Source organism: Ovis canadensis, chromosome 2, assembly GCF_042477335.2.
Source record: "Ovis canadensis isolate MfBH-ARS-UI-01 breed Bighorn chromosome 2, ARS-UI_OviCan_v2, whole genome shotgun sequence".
Lineage (NCBI taxonomy): Eukaryota > Metazoa > Chordata > Mammalia > Artiodactyla > Bovidae > Ovis > Ovis canadensis.
Window position 1 is genome coordinate 62,240,988 of NC_091246.1, and position 17,846 is coordinate 62,258,833.

At 37.9% G+C, this 17,846-nt stretch overlaps 1 protein-coding gene across 2 annotated transcripts in view; it reads left to right on the plus strand.

Annotated features, from left to right (window-relative positions):
- Window positions 1-2,018: 2,018 nt before the first annotated feature.
- CARNMT1 (carnosine N-methyltransferase 1) overlaps window positions 2,019-17,846 on the plus strand; it is a 39,558-nt gene continuing 23,730 nt past the window's right edge. Inside the window, exons 1-3 of one of the 2 annotated variants that reach the window (XM_069576349.1) lie at window positions 2,019-3,082; window positions 9,375-9,570; window positions 10,391-10,554. In XM_069576349.1, the coding sequence (XP_069432450.1) occupies window positions 2,592-3,082; window positions 9,375-9,570; window positions 10,391-10,554 (851 nt within the window). In that variant the 5' untranslated portion in view covers window positions 2,019-2,591. Of the gene's footprint in view, window positions 3,083-4,023; window positions 4,556-9,374; window positions 9,571-10,390; window positions 10,555-17,846 lie in introns of those variants that run through there. The other variant, XM_069576350.1, reaches the window with a different exon arrangement.

The window sequence follows — 17,846 nt, forward strand, 5'->3', positions numbered from 1 at the left end:
TGGACCACTAGGGAAATCCTCTTCATTTGTTAAAGGAAGATAACAAGACTTCCTTCACAGAATTGAGGTAAGGAACAAATACGGTGATACAATAGAGAAAAACAAAATATAAAATATTAAATGTTAGATAGTGTCAACTACAAATTGGCACTTGCCATGGGTGGTTGCTATCTAACACTCACAAGGATTAAATCATGTGTTGCTGCAGCTGCTGACCTTTAACGGTCCCTGAAGGAGTTCAGTGTGGAGAGTGAAAAGGAGGCACTCTGTGCTCGGGAAAGAACAGATCTTCAGATAGTTAGATATTCTAAGGAGTTGACTTTATGAGCCCAATTCTTATATTTCCTCATATCTAGAAGAGCACCAAAATCCTTCATGGTGACAACTGTTTCTCACAACTAGCAGAAGCTAAATAAGACTAACAGAAATGTTCTACCTAAAGTATATGCTTGATTGCATGCACTCCCCCTTTATCAAAATCACATATATACTGTCCCTTCCCCTTACCTCTTTAGAGCAATTTCTCAGAGCAATTTTGGGTGCTGTCTCCTGGGGTGCAATGCTGATTTTGCCCCAAATAAAACTCAACTTGAAATCCTCACGTTGTGCATTTTTTAAGTTGACAGTAGCATGACACAGGTAACCAATTATGCTATGTATAATTTGTGTGTGCATATGAAAACAGCTGGAGAAGGGCATGGCAACCCACTCCAGTAGTCTTGCTTGGAGAATTCCACGGACAGAGGAGCCTGGTGGGCTCCGTCGGGTCGCAAAGAGTTGGACACGACTGAGCAACTAAGCACAAGCACGTGAAAACAGCATCGGTAAGTTAAAATTATGAGAATTTATACAAAGCTTCCAAGCACCAAACCCAAAGAGAAATGGTACTGGATAGAAAATTTGGAAAAATAAGCAAGAAATTTATACAAACACACACACATATATTTATATATATATTATGGGGTGGGGTTTTTTTTTTTTTGTATATACACGCTGCTTTATCTCTTTATTTATTTATGGCTGCACTGGGTCTTCCTTGCTGCACACAGGCTTTCTCTGGTTGCAGAGAATCGAGGCTACTCTATAGTTGTGGTGTGTGGGCTTCTCATTGCTATGACTTCTCTAGTTGTAGAGCACAGGCTCTAGGCTGTAGGCTTTGAACTTGTGGCTAGCAGGCTCTAGAGGGGGTGGGATTCAGTTGCTTCTTGGTATATGGAATGTTCCCTGACCAGGGATTGAACTCGTGTCCCCTGCGTTGGCAGATGGGTTCTTAGCCATTGCACCACCAGGGAAGTCTACAAGAAATTGACATATTTATCTGAAAGAGGGTATGGGTGGTTAGGGACAGGGTAAAGAAACTTCACATTTGTAACCTTTGCATTTCCCTTTTTAATTTTGAACCATGTATTACTGCATTGCTATTCAAAGAAGAAATAGACTTTAAATTTTATAAAAATATTATATAGAAATGTAGCATTTCTATACGTAATAGGTAACATTTCTATATGTTATTAACATAGATAACCACAGTACTTTTCACTGCCTTTTTTTCCAATTACTAAATTATGAAAATGAAGCCACTTCATTTTCAACATGATTATATCTTTTTAACAGAATTTGTGGCCCCAGGGCAAGTTTATTGTTGTTGAGAATTAAACAGTCTTACCATTATTTTGTAGTGCTTCCGTGATGGTTCAGAGGTAAAGAATCTGCTTGCAATGCAGACGATGGGGGTGGGGGGGTTGGGGGTGTTCAGGTGCCGGCTGGGGAGAGGGAGATGCTTGTTCTGTCCCTGGGAGGTAAGATCCCCCAGAGAAGGGAATGGCAACTAGTTTCAGTATTCTTGCTGGGACAATCCCAGGGACAGAGGAGCCTGGCGGGCTATGTAGTGGATGGGGTCGCAAAGTGGGAGACGCGACTGGGAAGGCACGCATCATTATTTTGAAAGACTAATTTCCTCGATGGTAGATTAAATTGAGTGGAATGACTTATTTTCTAAGAATAACACTAAGTGCAGGTGGGGCAGCCGTTTTATTTATGAGCTCATAGAGAAATGGAGAGAAAAGTGAACGAAGAGTTAGTGGTTAACTCTGACCTTGCTATGGGGTACCATTAATCGTGCACCGCTATGGCTCCTGTGAACTTTGGTGGTCTTCCAAAGTGCGTGTACTACATAGGGTCCTGAATTTTTCCTGATCTGCTGCCATGACCAGTCCAGGGTGGTCCTTTTCTAGGTCCCCAAACACTGGAAAGATGACAGTGTCCCTCTCCCTTTATGCAATTAAAACAGAAATTCACTTAATAAATTAAAAGTTAAATCAGGGTGAATGCAAGGCCTTTCTTCTAGACTTTCTGAAATAAAAGTTCAGAAAATTCATCAAAGCTAAACTTTTTTCCTGCATTTTTCTTCCTTTCTAGTCTGTTAACCTTAAACCAGAAGTCTGGCTCTAAAGCCGGAACCACGCGGCTCCCCTAAGCGGCCAGCCCTAACGCACCAGCAATCTCCTTCACCCCACCCATCTGGCACTTAGCTCCGCCCACTTCACGTGTCGCCGTGACGTCAGCACGCTGTCGCAGAAGCCTGGCATCAAATGAGCGCAGGTGGCTGCGGTCCTTCGTCGGGCTCTCGAATGCGCAGGCGCTGTCGTTTCGGGAGCTCTGAAGAGCTGGCGGAGCCCGGCGAGGATGGAGGCCTCAGGGCGGCGGGGGCGGAGCGCGCCGCGAGCAGGGGGCATGTCCGCAGCGGGCGCCGTCTAGAGGAAGGCCGAGCAGCCACCACCACGCTTTCAGTCGCGGCGAGACGCAAGCGAGCCAGGCTGAGGGCCGCGGCGGCGATGCAGCGACGGCGGCGCCCACCGCCGCCCGCTTCTCAGCTGCCGGAGGGCTGCGGGGGGGGCGGTGCCGGCTGCGGGGGAGGCGGCGGGAACGAGGAGGTGGAAGTGCAGTTCTCCGCCGGGCGTTTGGGCTCCGCCGCGGCAGTTTCGGTGGCGGCGGCGGCGGCCGCGCGCAGCACGGAGGAAGAGGAGGAGAGGCTCGAGCGCGAGCACTTCTGGAAGATCATAAATGCCTTCCGCTACTACGGGTAAGGAGCCCGTGGCGGACCCCGGCTCAGCCCGTCGGGGCGCCAGCCGCTTGCGGCGGACCCGCCGGACGCCACGCCTCCGGGGCGTCGGAACCGGGCCGCCTGAGCTGACCTCCGGGCCCCCGAGTCATCTCGCACCACCTTAGCCCCTCCCGGCACAGCACACCCGCGTGTCTGCCGCGCCGTCTGCTGCTCAGCCTCTTGTCTTCTGACCTCAGGAGCAGATTAGCCCTCTTGTCTTCCATCCCTCGTTAAAGGTTTGGCTTTGAGGCCCGTGGGGATGACCGGAAAAGTGCTGTAAGAATTTCAGATAGAAGATGTTGATGGTAAAATCGTCCAGTGCTGGGCATGATTTGTTTGTGTTGTCGATGTCCTCCAAACTGAACAGACGGAGAACCCAAGTTCACCTACACGTGGAATGCTGTAGGACATTTTTTCCCAAACTGTTGCCAGTTCTTGTTGAGGGCAGCATTAAGATCCCCCGGCCTTCCCCGTCCCAGCCGCACCGGCCCCCCTCTCCCCGCCCCCGGGCGCTGTGAACGCACAGGCACTTTTGTGGTCCCCTACCCCCACCCCCTATTTGGCGCGGTGAACGCACAGGCACTTGTGGTGAGCGAGTGAATGATGCCACTCAGTGTCTTTAACTGGTGGGTGAAATTAAGGTCGCAGATAGTCCGGATGTTCTAAAATTTGCAAATTTTTAGGGAGGGAAATGAGAGAAAATACTGTAGGAGCCGCCTTTATGATCTTTTCTGCAAATAATGTATCGAATTCTCACTGGATTGGGCATCATGGTAGGACTTTTAAACTTCCTAACTTGGACTTTCTTATAAATAAATCTTAAAGTAGCTTAGTCACAGACTTATAGTTACAAGAACTGAAAGGGACTTAAAACAACTGGGTTTTCAGGTAAAGAAAGCACTTTTATTCGTGTGAGGGATGAGTCCACCGACTACTGTGTTCTAAGACTGCATTTGGAATCAGATAGATGTGACCTCCTACTCAAGTAAAACTGTTCCCTTAGACGGGCTCCTGCTGTGCTTTATGCAAATTTTTTAATATTGCTTGACTGACCTCCTCAAGGGCAGGGACTGAGCCTTATTTATTTTTATGTCACCAGTGCCTGGCGTTTTGTTGGAACTCTATTTTTAACAGGACCAGTGGTAGCAAAGAAGTACATTTGTCCTTCCCAGATAGTTTGTCAGTTTGTAACTGATGATTAGTTTGTTACTATTCTGAATTTCAAAACTTGCTTAATAAAAGCTTATTTAGACTCTGATTACATTTGTGCCGTGACTTTTTGAGGTTGAAAGATCTTGATGAAATCTACTAATTAAACCCAGGCATATGAACCATGGACCGCATTACTTACGGAGGAAAAGGCAGACAATCAGAATTGAATTTGTTGCAAGTATTATGTCTGGAAGAACCATACAGGGAGAAGAAGGAGCTGACATTAGGTAGCTCAAAGTGGTAGGTACAGAAAAGTCTGGTATATTTTACTGTTGAAAAATGTAGAAAGAATATTGGGAAATGTCCTGGGACTGTAGTAGACACAGTTAAAACGTGTGTTTGTATATTAGGTGTAGTATGTATTAGGACTACTTTAGAATTGATATTTATGATTAAGTATCAGCTGGGCCTTTTTGTGGGTGAGGGCAAGGGATTTTGATCTGAAACTAGGACCCAAGTGTGGTAATATAGAAAGGGGCCCTCTGTGTGTGTTCAGGTGGTTGTGATACTGTTTTCTATACACTTCTGCCTCTTATATAGCAGTTCAGTGTGAGATCGAGGAAAATTTCATTTTTTACAACAATCCTTTTTATATATATGTACTCAAAAAAATTGAAATCCCTTATACTAAAAATAGTATACAGTTAAACCTATGTTTAGAATTACAGAAAGGATTGTGTAGCAGAAAACACGGGATTACTACCTTCCAACATTTTATAATCTTATAGACCTGTGCTGCCCAATATATTCAGCCACTAATCACATCTGGCTGAATTTAAGCATTAATTAAAATATAGTAAGATTTACAGTTTGTCTTTTCAGTCTCAGTAGCCACATTTCAGGTGCTCAGCAGCCACATGTGACTATTGTCTGCTGTCTTGGACAATGCAGATGTAAGCCTCTCCATCATTGTAGTAAGTTCTTAAGGACAGTCCTATTCTAGACCATTAGCAGGTACATCCAAATATTGGAGAACTGGATTTTACTGCTCACTGTCTTTTCATCAGGATATAGGAGATTTAGATAAGGGTCGTGAAGCAAGAAATGTCTTCTGATTAATATTTTCTCTTTCCAGTGGCTTTCAATTTTGTACTTCCTATAGATTTTACTTAGATGACATAGTCTCACTAAGGTAAAATGATTATAGCAAAAAATGTTAGCCTTAAATTACCACTTTTGTTATAAATGGAGATACCTACTCATATAGAGTATGCTACATTTGAAATATTAAAGGTCTTGTCAGAAATGTCCTACTTTTAGAAATAGCAGTTAGGTGGGATCTTAAAAACTGAGATGTAGAGCTCATTTTTACAGATGAGGGGATAGGCATGTAAAGAAGTAAGCAACTTGCACAGGGTTGTCCAACCAAATTGTGGTAGAGTCTGGCCTGAAATCCAAAAGCATTAACTTAAAATTTACCGTATATTAGTAAGCAGTGATGCTAGTAAGACAATTTCAACTTTGGGTATATAATAAATATTTTAAATGGGTTGAGACACTCTGCTGAATAGATACGTTTCCCTGTTTGGAATTCTAGAATAGTTCAACAGGAGCAGAGGAATGGGTCTGTGATTCTTGGCTAGATCTATCATTGGACCCACTCTTATAAAAGATGACTGAGTCAGAGTTGGGGTCACTGCCATGTAGAGGGAGCTTGAGGTAGGGATACACTTGAGGACATACAGCCACTGACCCTACTTTCTCCTCTTAGGTACCCAAGGATGTGGCCTTTTAATGCTGACTCAGTTCAGAACCAAGGAGAGTCTGAAGGTTGTAAAATATTCCTTTAAAACAGGGTTGGTAAACTTTTAAAGAGCCAGGCAACGAATATTTTAAACTCTGAGAGCTAGGTGGTCTTTGTTAAAGTGTAGGCCTGTGTGCTTGTGTGAAAGCAACCACAGGCAGTATGTGAAGGAATGAGCATAGCTGTGTTCCAGTAGAACTCTACAAAAACAGGCAAGTAGCCAGGAGGTCATAACTTGTCCACTGCTGTCTTAAGCACGTTGGTGACGTAAGCATTTACAGAAGAGTGAAATTAGCCCCAGTTAAAAAATCCCACACACAGGAGCCTGGCAGGCTACAGTCTATGGGGTCACAAAAAGTCAGGCACAGCTGAGTGACTGAACATGCTCGCACATACAAAAGGATTCTGGTCCTCTTGATCGTGTGAGCTATGAGAAGAGGCATTTTAGGATGACTCATTAATTTCTGACTTGGTGGATGTATGGTGTACCATTGATCAACAGCAGCCATTTAGGAAGAAGTACAAATTTCTTTGGTAGGACATGTGCTAAGTTCAGGTTGGAAATGTTGAGTTTTGAGGTATGCTCAGAGGGAGGTTGTAGGGCATCCAGTGCCCAGGAATTCAAGGAAAGAATTACTGTGAGACTGTTTAACCTGTTGACAGTAAATTATAAACTGTTGCAGCTCTGTTTGATGACTTTAAGTAGTTTCTTAGTGTCATACTCTACTGAGAGAAGTGTCAATTGATACAGTTTTTCTGAAAATCAGTTTGTATCAAGAACTTTATAAATTCTTACCTTTTCTGATGTGGTAATTCTTTTGGGAATTTGTGGTAATTTTTTTTCCTCTAAAATATAGATAGATTTTGAACACAAAAAGTACATTGTGTTGACAGGTAAAAGTATCTAGATGCCCAGTGTTTGGGAAATAGCTAAGTAAATTTTGGTTATGTAAGATGGGATGATGAGCAGTCCTTTTAGTCATTTGAGAACTTTTTTCTACCCTGGGAAAATTATTTTGATAAGGATGAAGAATTTCAAGTGTTTCTAAAACTTTAATATGTATGTGAGTCATTTGATGATCTTGTTAAAAGGCAGATTACATTTTAGTAGGTCTCGCATGTGAGACCTGTGATTCTCCACTTCTAACCACTTCCAAGTGACATGCTGCATTTTTGACTAGAAAGGTATTAGATTACTTTGTCTTAAACAACAGCAATAAAGCAGAAATATGCCAGAGTTAGAAGTGCTTACCTCTAGAAGAGGAATTATTAGGAACTTACCCCCCCTGAGTACTTTTACTGTTCTGTATTTTTCATATTTTTGCTATGTATACATTAGTTTCATAAATTAGATATACCTCATATATTTGAGCTCTGATTATGTTTTAGGCACTGGGCTGAGTGTGTAGTGTGCATTATTTTGTTACAGTTTCAGTGAAATGTATTAGGTAGGCAGAGGGGTATATTGGTATTTGCTTCATGGAGTTTTATGCATGTTTTTCAGAATAATTCATTTTAAGTGACTTGGTTTAGTGCCTGACACTTACTAAATCTCAATAAATCATAGCTTCTATCATTATCATCATTGTTATATATTCCTTGTTTATGTATATGAGGCAGTTGAGGCACAGAGAAAGGAAGTAACTTGCTAAGAGTCACAAAGCAAATACATAGCATAACCTGGATTTCAGTCCAGATCTGTTAGACTCCAGAGGTCTTAAAAAAAAGAAGAAGCAACAGTTGGTGCAACCACTGCCAACTCCAGTTTACAGTATCCCTAACCACCCTCAGAATACCACCACACACAATCTTCTACAAATAAGTTATGTCAAGGGTTTCTTCAGAATCTCCTTAGATGTGACTGTTCAGAAATTAGACACTGATTTGACATAAGATAAAAATGAGAGAATTATCTGAATGACTAGAGGGATTCACGCAACTGAATGAAAAAGAATATTTTTCATTTCCATTTAGTACTGAATAAATGCCAAAGAACGTTTAGAAGAAACACATCATGCATTTATGTATTTGTTTATTTGTATATGTAAAATGTAAAGAATGATGTAGTGAACATCTACCACCCAGTTTAAAAAAAGAACATTATCTTATCCTTTTCCCCTCAAAGGACATCATTTTTCTGAATTTTCATTTCCTTGCTTTCCTTGTAGTTTTTCTACATATGTTCAGTCCCTAAAATATATTGCTTATTTTTATATAAGATGAAATTTGTACATTATTTGTATTTTTCTGCAACTTGCTTTTTTCCAACAAATATTTTGTTCCTGAGTTTTATCCATTTTATTGTGTGTAGCTGTATTTATTGATTGTATTCCATTGTACAACTATACTGTATTTTCTTTGTTCAGTCTATTGGAGATGGACTTTCTGGGTTGTTCCAGGTTTTTTGCTTGTTATTTCTTACAGTGCTGTGATGAGACTTATTCATGTGTCATGTGCCCATTTGCAAGAGTTTCTTGATTTTGTGTCTAAGGTGTATGATTGCTAGGTCATAGGGAGTGTGCATATTAAGTTTTTACTAGGTAATGCTAAATTTTCTGAAGTGGTTATACTAACTTATGCACCCACCATCAATCTGAAGATAAATATTCTAAAACTTCCACATTTTTACCAATATTTCATATAGTCAGGTGTTTAAATTTTGCCCATCTATCTGACTGATGTAAAATGATATTTCATTGTGAGTGTATTATTTAACTTTTAAAAATGATGTTCTTTTTAGGTTTTATAAATTGGTTGTCCTCCAAGTGACCTTTAGAGTTATCTGGAAACTGTTGTGAATGTTGTTGTATAAAAAGCTATAGAATTTCAGTTTTTCATTTGTTTACTATTTTTGTGGCATGTAAGATCATTTACAATATTTAAAAAAATTCAACTTGGTTGACTGAAAACACATTTTGTGTATATTCTGATTTTAGAGCAGCATTCTGCTACTTGATGGATAAATCTAAAGCATTCAGCTGTTTTGCTGAAAACCTTTTTTGGAAACTGAAATCATAAAAATAAACTTATTGTGCATTAATCCTCTTTATGTTTGCTTTTTTTCCTCCCTTCTGATTGATGCAGATATTTTAAACTATTGGTCTTTTGTTTAGTTGCTTAGAGAGTTTGTAATACAATGACAACATAGAAAACTTCATAAGTCAGTATCCTTTAAAAAACTGAAAGGTTGTAAATGGCTGGACAGTATACATTATAAGGAAATAATTTGTGCAGGAAGACAACCTTAAAATATTTTAATATTGGCCTCTGGTGAGAATTCTTTTGCCAATTAAAAAAACACCTTTTATGTTTTAGCACCAGTATGCATGAGCGAGTGCACCGAACAGAAAGACAGTTTCGATCACTCCCAGCTAATCAACAGAAACTACTTCCTCAGTTTCTTCTTCACTTGGACAAGATCCGGAAATGTGTTGATCATAATCAAGAAATACTACTGACCATTGTGAATGATTGCATACATATGTTTGAAAATAAAGAATATGGAGAAGATGTATGTGAAATTTTGTTCTCTTTGTTTTTATTTTAGGATTTAATCTCCATATTTTGAGATCTTTCTGGATTTCTTTTCTGTAATTTTCATGGCTCATTTGCTCTACTTGGAGAAAATTTTCACTTATTATGTTCAGTCCCTTTATTAGGCTTGATAGCACAGTATACTGGAAACTGGATTTGTTGGCAGATTCCCCCTGCCCCCCCACAACATACTAAGATAATTGTTGGCATTTTGATACACCTTTCCATAGTGTTCTGACTATTACAGCATGTGGAGTTAGTGACGTACATTTTTAATAAACAATTTTACTAGCTATGTAAAATTAATTTTACCTTGATATTTTCAGGATCTTACATCTATTGATATTCATCTTTTACTTTAAAAAAAAATTGTTTTTACTTATAACTCTCAAGGGACTGGCAGAAATAGGAGCTGAAGTCCTTTTTGTATCCACAGGGTAGATGCAGTTGGGTCACTTGAGCCTGTCCATGCTGTCCCATGAGTGACCTGAAGGAACTCTTCCCTCTCTTAGAGTTTGGTCTGCATAGCATTCCAGTTCTGATCCTCTCCTGAGTACACATTGCTTAGTTAGATGGTGGCTTCGTGATTAATGAACCATAGTTTATTGAGGGTAGAAGTGAGACCACCAAACTCCTTTCATTTAGGATCTCAAGCTGCACTTGAACCCAGGTTGAGGTGAGAGGCTAGTGATTTACCCTCTAAACCATCTATAAAGTATCTCTATAGCATGATTATTTAACCATATGCAAGAGTGATTACTTTTTGAAAAACTAATTGATTTCTGTTTTTTAAACAGGGAAATGGAAAGATTATGCCAGCATCTACGTTTGACATGGATAAGTTAAAATCCACATTGAAACAGTTTGTGAGAGACTGGAGTGAAACTGGGAAAGCAGAAAGGGATGCCTGCTACCAACCAATCATTAAAGAAATTTTAAAAAATTTTCCAAAAGAGAAATGGTAAATAGTATCTTGTTTTTAACCAATTTCTTTATGTAAGCACTGAGTTTCTCTGAGAGACATTTCGCAGTCTTGATTCATTTTTACAGTTGTTGAGTGCCTGTATATTTTCATGTGTTGGTGTATGCTGTTACATGTGCTGTTCTTGGATGCTTCATCTGTGTGAGATTGCAGTTAATGTTTTGAATAATTATTGTTCTAGCACTATGGGAAATTATCTAGAAATTAAATAATGGTTAGATTGAATGTTTATTATCAATGAGGTCTATCCTTTTATAATTTGTTTTATGGCAGAGCAAAAAGCTCTAAAGCATTTTAATTTTCCTCTTTATGGCATATTTGTATGCAAATGAGTGATCTATAGCTCAGAGAAGAGATTCTTAACTTTTTTATGCCATGAAAACTTTGAACAGTCCGAAGCCCATCTTTTCTTTTTCAGTAAAACATTTCTAAATGAGTAAAGTGACATACATAGGATTGCAAAGAAACCAGTTATTTTGAAATATGGTTATCAAAATGCTTAAGCAAGCTTGTGCTATAACCTGCTTTTTTATCAAGTGTCACATTAAATAAAAGTCTTAAAAGGAGATTTTAATAGAGTTTGAAAATACCTGAATACTGTATGTTATTTTGAGACTCTCAACAGCTAATATGAAGTGAAAATATATATAATGTATAAGTTCTGTTGGTGATAAAGTCACAGGTACTTCTAAAGCTACTCTTGTTTGTTGGCTGCATTCACAGCTGATAGAAACATCAGTTAAAGGCTAATGAAATTAAAATGTAATTTTTTTTTCACCCCCTTGTAGGTACAGTGAATTTTTTCCATCGACCTCTTTGGTCCATGGATCCCAGGTTAGGAACCTGACTCAGAGGTTATCTGTTTAAAGAGAACCAATGGATGGAGTTCATTCTATTGTTTAAAGGATCTTTGAGAAAAGAAAGCCTCCTTTTCCTCATCTTCCCCTCTTTGTTGATTGACATCTTTCAGTTTAGATGTATCTATCCAGAAATTTCAATACATATGTATATGTCCCTTCTCTTTTTTGAAAACATTTTATTTTGAAATAAGTTCAAAGTTACCCAAGAAGTTGTATGGATTGTATAGAGAGCTCCTGTGTATTTTTCACCTAAATTCACCAGTTCTTAGCATTTTACATTTGCTTTTTTGTTTCCTTTTCCTACTTCCCTTCTTTCTTCCCACCTTTATGTTTTTATCCACGGCAGTACGTATACACAATTATTTAAACTATTTGAGAGATCAGTTAGTATTATATCATGTTTTTTACTGCCTATTATTTGAGTTTTTTCTTAAGAACAATGATATTTACTTACATAAACCCAGTGCAGTTACCAGGTTGAGGAAATTTAAACTTGAATACTGTCTTATCTGTGGTCTATATTTAAATTTCACAAATTATCCTGATAATGTCCTTTGTCACACTTATTTTTCTGTTCAGTCTAGGATCCAGTCCAGGATGTTTTGTTTAATTCTGATGTCTTTCTTAGTCTTTAATCTGGAAGAGTTCCTTGGCCTTGTTTTTTCTTAACTTTCATGACGTTTTTGAAGAATATGAGGAAGTAATTCTATAGAACATTCTTCGGTTTGACATTGTCTTAGACTTCTTCATGGTTAGGTCTAGATTGTGTGTCTTCTCTCAAACTAATACAGAGTTGATGTTGTATCCTTTTCAGAATATTACCTTCAGAGATATGCAATGTCTGTTAGCCCCTCATTGATTTTAATCAAGATGTTATTTTGTTCTTCCCACTATTTAGTTACTGTTTCTCTTCTTGCAACTAATAAGCAGTTGCTGAGGAGATACTTTGAGCCCATGCAGTTAGTATCCTGTTCCTTTGCAAACCCTCTCCCTCCTAAAATTGTCATCCATTGAATCTTGGATGGACTAACCTTGTTATGATGTTGGTGGAATGGTGATTTTCTAACTCTACAGTTACCAGCATTCTATTAATATTCTTATTGATTACAGGGATGACTCATGGTTCCTATTTATTCAGTAGGTTATAATCCATTACCATTGCTTTTTAAATTTTCTTCTTTAAATTTCCTCAGATTTGGCCAGTAGGATTCCAGTTGGTTGGTGCCTATGTCCTTTTGGCATGGCATGCTTCAATTGTTTTTGGAGCACTTCCTTACTTTCTGGAATAATAAAGACATTTTAGTTCAATCTTGTATCTTTCCTGCTTAAGTCCTGGAGTGGGTATTTTCCCAAGGACCTGTTCCTTTTAATGTAGAATGGAGTGTAGAGACCAAGATTTGGCACTAGGCATGTTCATTGTTCCTGAGATGTCATTGCTTATGGGTCTTCCAGCAGATAGAACTTAAACACACACCCCAAACACAAGAGATCATGAGTTCATGTTGGTACTTTCAATTCTAATCCAACCCTGTTGGATTCCTCCCGTAGCTTCCCCCATTCTGTCTGTCTGTCTTTTCCACAGTGAAAAACCTGGCTTCTGACATCAGTATATTTGCTTACTCACTCAGTCCTACAATACTTGGGCTTCCCTGGTAGCTCAGATGGTAAAGAATATGCCTGTAATGTGGGAGACCTGGGTTCGATCCTTGGGTTGGGAAGAATGTCCCTTGGAGAAGGGACTGGCTATCCACTCCAGTATTCTTGCCTGGAGAACTCCATGGACAGAGGAGCCTGGCGAGCTACAGTCCATGGGGTCACAAAAAGTCGGACACTACTGAGCAGCTAACATTTTATTTTTCTACAATACACAAGTTTCAGAATTGTTACCTCCACATTATAGGAAAAACAAAACTACCAAAAGGAGTTCAGGATTTGCCAGGAAGTATTCTCCCCCCTAAACTAAGGGTTTTTAATAGAAATATTCTTCACTGTTTTACTCAAATTAGCTCCCTTTCAGCCTTCTCACCCTAGGTATGGTTATGTTTTTTATGTGAAATCCAGTATATTTAGGTTTATTTGTTTTTTGTTTGCTTTTAGTTTTAAGATTGCGTGTCCCTGCCTCCTCCCCCATTCCTGTTGGTTTTTTAATTTTTTTGATTTGTGGACTGTCATCTTGACAAAACTATATTAAAAAAAATGATATTCAGAAAAAATGTCATTCATTCCTATGTCTTTTCTTTACCCCACTCTACCACGTAGGTAATCAGTATTATTGATTTCTCATTTATCCTTCTTGTTTGTATTTTCTTTTTTATGGAGGTAAGTAGGTATTTTCCCCCCCCTCTGTAGGTATCCCCTTTTGTCATACACAAACTGCAGCATAATAGATATTTTATTTTGCACTTTGATTTTTTTCACTTAATGATACATGCTAATTTAGCTGTATATCAGTTCTTGGAGGTCTTAGTCAATCCTTTTTTTTTTTTAACAGTTTCAGACTACTTCGATCTCCTATACTTGGTTATTTAAGTAAAGAAGTTGGCAGTGTCTTGCATTTATAATGCTGTAGTTAATAACCTTGTGCATGTTTATTTTTTGGATTGCTGGAGATGTATCTTTAGGGTAAATTCTTAGATGTGAGATTGCTGCATCTGGAAGGTAGATGTATATTGGTGCAACAAAATACCATAAATTTAACTGCTTAAAACAGCACACATTTACACGTCATAGTTTTCTGTGTGGGTAGGGATCTGGACATGGTTTCACTCTGTGTAGGATCTTACAAGGCTATAAACAAAGATATGTGCTGGACTTTGTTCTCATCTAGAGACTTGACTGTAGAAGCATAGACTTCCAAGCTCATGCAGATTGTTGGCAGAATTTGTTTCATTGTGGCTGTAGGCCCTGGCTTCTTGCTGACTGAGGGCCAGAAGCCTATCTCAGCTCCTGAAGGTCCCTCACATTCCCCTTGTGGGCTTTCACAAGTGGCTACTTAGATTTTGTCAAGCTAGCAAGAAAGTCTTTAGAGTAAGTAGGCTGTTACATTATAAGACTTCATTGAGTGTTTTATAATGTAGCACAATCATAGGAGTGACATGTATTGGGGTTGCTCAGTGGGTAAGGAATCTGCCTGCAGTGCAGGAGACCCAGATTGATTCCTGGTTTGGGAAGATCCCGTAGAGAAGGAAATGGCAACCCACTCCAGTATTCTTGCCTGGATAATTCCATGGACAGAGGAACCTGGCAGGCCACCGTCCCTAGGGTTGCAAAGAGTCACAGAGTCAAGACAGGACTGAGCAACAACACTTTCACTTTTTTCATATGTAAGTATTTATTTCTGGACACTCTGTTCTATTCCATTGGTCTATATGTGTTTCCTTATGCCAGTACCATACTTATTTTAATTTCTATAACTTTGCAGGTTTTGAAGTCAGGAAGTGTGATTTGTACATTTTATTCTTTTTCAAGATTATTTTAGTTCTTTGGGGTTCTTTGCAATTTCATACGAATTTCAGAATCAGTTTCTCCATTTCTCTGAAGAGGCTGTTGGAATATTGCCAGGGATTGTGTTGAATACGTAGATTGTTTCTGGTGGTATTGATATCTTAATAATGAGTAATGCTTCCTAGGTGGTGCTAGTGGTAAAGAACCTACCCGCTAATGTAGGAGACGTAAAAGGTGTAGGTTTGATCCCTGGGTGGAAAGACCCCTGGAGAAGGGCATGGCAACCCACTCCATTATTGTTGCCTGGAGAATCTTACGGACAGAGGAGCCTGGTGGGCTACAGTCCATAGGGTTGCAAAGAGTTGGACACACCTGAAGCGATTCAGCGCTAGCACTAATTCATGAATATAGGATGTCTTTCCATTTATTTAGATATTCTTTAATATCTTTCAACCTTGTTTTTTAAGTTTCAGTATACAAGTTTTCAGTGTAGCATATCCTTGGTTAGATTTAATCCTAAGTTTTTCATTCTTTTTCATGTATGGAATTGTTTTCTTAATTTTCTCTTCTGATTGTTCTTTGCCAATGGATAGAAACAACTGATTTTTTAATGTGTTTATGTTTATTTTTATGTGTTGCAACTTTGCTTAATTTGTTTATTGGCTCTAGTAGCTTTCTTGTTGATTCTTTGGGATTTTCTACATAAAAGATCATCTTGTTTGTGAATAAAGGTGGTTTTTGCCTCTTCCTTTCCCATTAAAGTAGCTCTGTAAGTACATCCTTATCTAGTTTCTGATCTTAGAGGGAAAGCTTTCAGTCTTTCACTTTTGGGTGTAATTTTAGCTCTAGGTTTTTTATAAATGCCCTTTTTTGATATTGAGAAATTTTCCCTCTCATTTCCTGAGAGTTTTTGTCATGAAAGGATGTTGCATTTGTCAAATGCCTTTTCTATGTCAAATGAAGTGATTGTTTTTTTTTCTTTTTCCTATTACTAATAATTTTCTTTTATTCTGTAAGGCTACCTTTGTTTACTTTAATAAGTGCTACAAGTTATTTTGTTAATTTTTATCAGTGGTCCTACATTAAATATTCTACAACTGTTAGAATCATAATCTAGTCTCATATTTCCTCATTTTTCATACTTTTTATAAATGTTTTCAGTTTAGGGAACTTTTATAAATACTGCTGCTTTCAAAAATCTTAAAGATTCTTCTAGTTGGTATATTCCATGTATGTACTATCTATAAAATAATAGATCATGTATTTTACTAGTCTTTGTAAATATAAAGTCCAGGTATTTCTTAATATTCAAAATATCTTTGTTTCTGAAAAGTAGGTTGTGAGATAAAACTCTTTACAGTTGGAATATACTAAAGTTTGGGTATTTTTGGAAGGCTGAATGTCAAATGCATATGTCAGCATAATTTCTAGCATTTTAAATATGATTTCATTCATACTTAGTGATCACTGAATCTTGTATATTGCCATAGTATCCTGTCAGCATGATAATGTTAGCCATAGTAAAAGGGGATCTCATGGTTAAAGGCACTTAATGAACTAGCACAAGTATTATTTCATTATTATTTACCTGTTATTATTAGTAGTAGTATTTTTATTACTGTTGACAGATAAAATGTAGACTGGTGAGAAAAGGATGAATTAACTTTAATGTTTCTAACAGGTTATTTTAATATAAAAGAATAATTTAAAAATGTTTTAAATAGGTATTTTACAGGATTCAAAATTTTAAAGGTTTCAAAGGATGTAAAATCTCCTCCCCGGTTACCCATTTCCCTTCTCTGATAGTAATCACTGTTGTAAAAGTAGGCAGGGATGTATGAATTTTAAATCAAGTGCATCAAAATATCAAACTTTTTTTTGGTCATTCTGGTACCCAATGGAAAATTTACATATTTTTTCTTCTGTCATTTGTTTTGCTTGTTTAATTTAGATTGGTTTCCTTAGAGCATATAAGATGAGTTTTTCAAAAACCCTTAAAAAATAAGCCTAACAAAACATAGCAAAGTCTTTATCCATATTAAAGTCATAACTTTGCCACGAAAGGTAAACTCTAAGTCCTGAAAAAGGGACATGATTGTAGCGCTTCAGAATTCAGGTAAATTCTGGTCAAGTTTGGGACTCATAAAATTTTTAGGATTCTGTTTGTGCCACAGCAAACACCTGTGAATTTGATATTGTTATACTCAGGCTGAATTTCAGTAATGTTTATGTCAGCTAGCCTTTTGATTGTGTTCTTTTCTTTTTGAAATTTCAATAAAGGCCTTTTCTAACAGATCTGTTTGCAAAACATAATATACTTAAATATGCATAAATTAACTATTCTTGTGGTCATTAAAATACTTTTTTTCTGTGTAAGCATATTTGTCTTATCAGTTTGTCCAATTTGTTCCTGTTGAGAATTTTTAACTGTCTAAGTTTACAAGTATAAGCAGCTTTGAAGCTGACAGACTGACATGTGTATTGGGGCCTGTTTGTAAATTAATGAAATGCTGTTTTAATTGTGCTGAACGCCAGATACCTCAGTTATTATTAGCTCAGAAATTTAGTGCTGTGAGTTTATAGTTGCTAAGGAAAGAGAGATTCTTAGGTTCAACTCCTATTTGAAATGGGAAATCACAACCATGTAGAAGCATATTCTTTTATAAATCCTGAAAACTACCGGATTGTAGTTTTTTAGATCTTAGTTTCATTAACCCAGTCTATTTTAGAAGAATTTGAAGTGTTATTCTGTCTGTTCGTGGGTGGTAAATCTATTATGTCTTTGCCTCTTAGAATATGTCTAACCCTTCAAGAAGACTTTTAAAATCCTTTAAAGATGGCTTTTTCTACTTAGATTAAAATGAAGAATGTAAGTTATAAAAGAATTATTTGCATCTGAAAGAAACCATTTTATAAGAGCAAATGAAGATTGCCAAATAATGCAAAGGTAGTTTAGAGGCTGAAAAT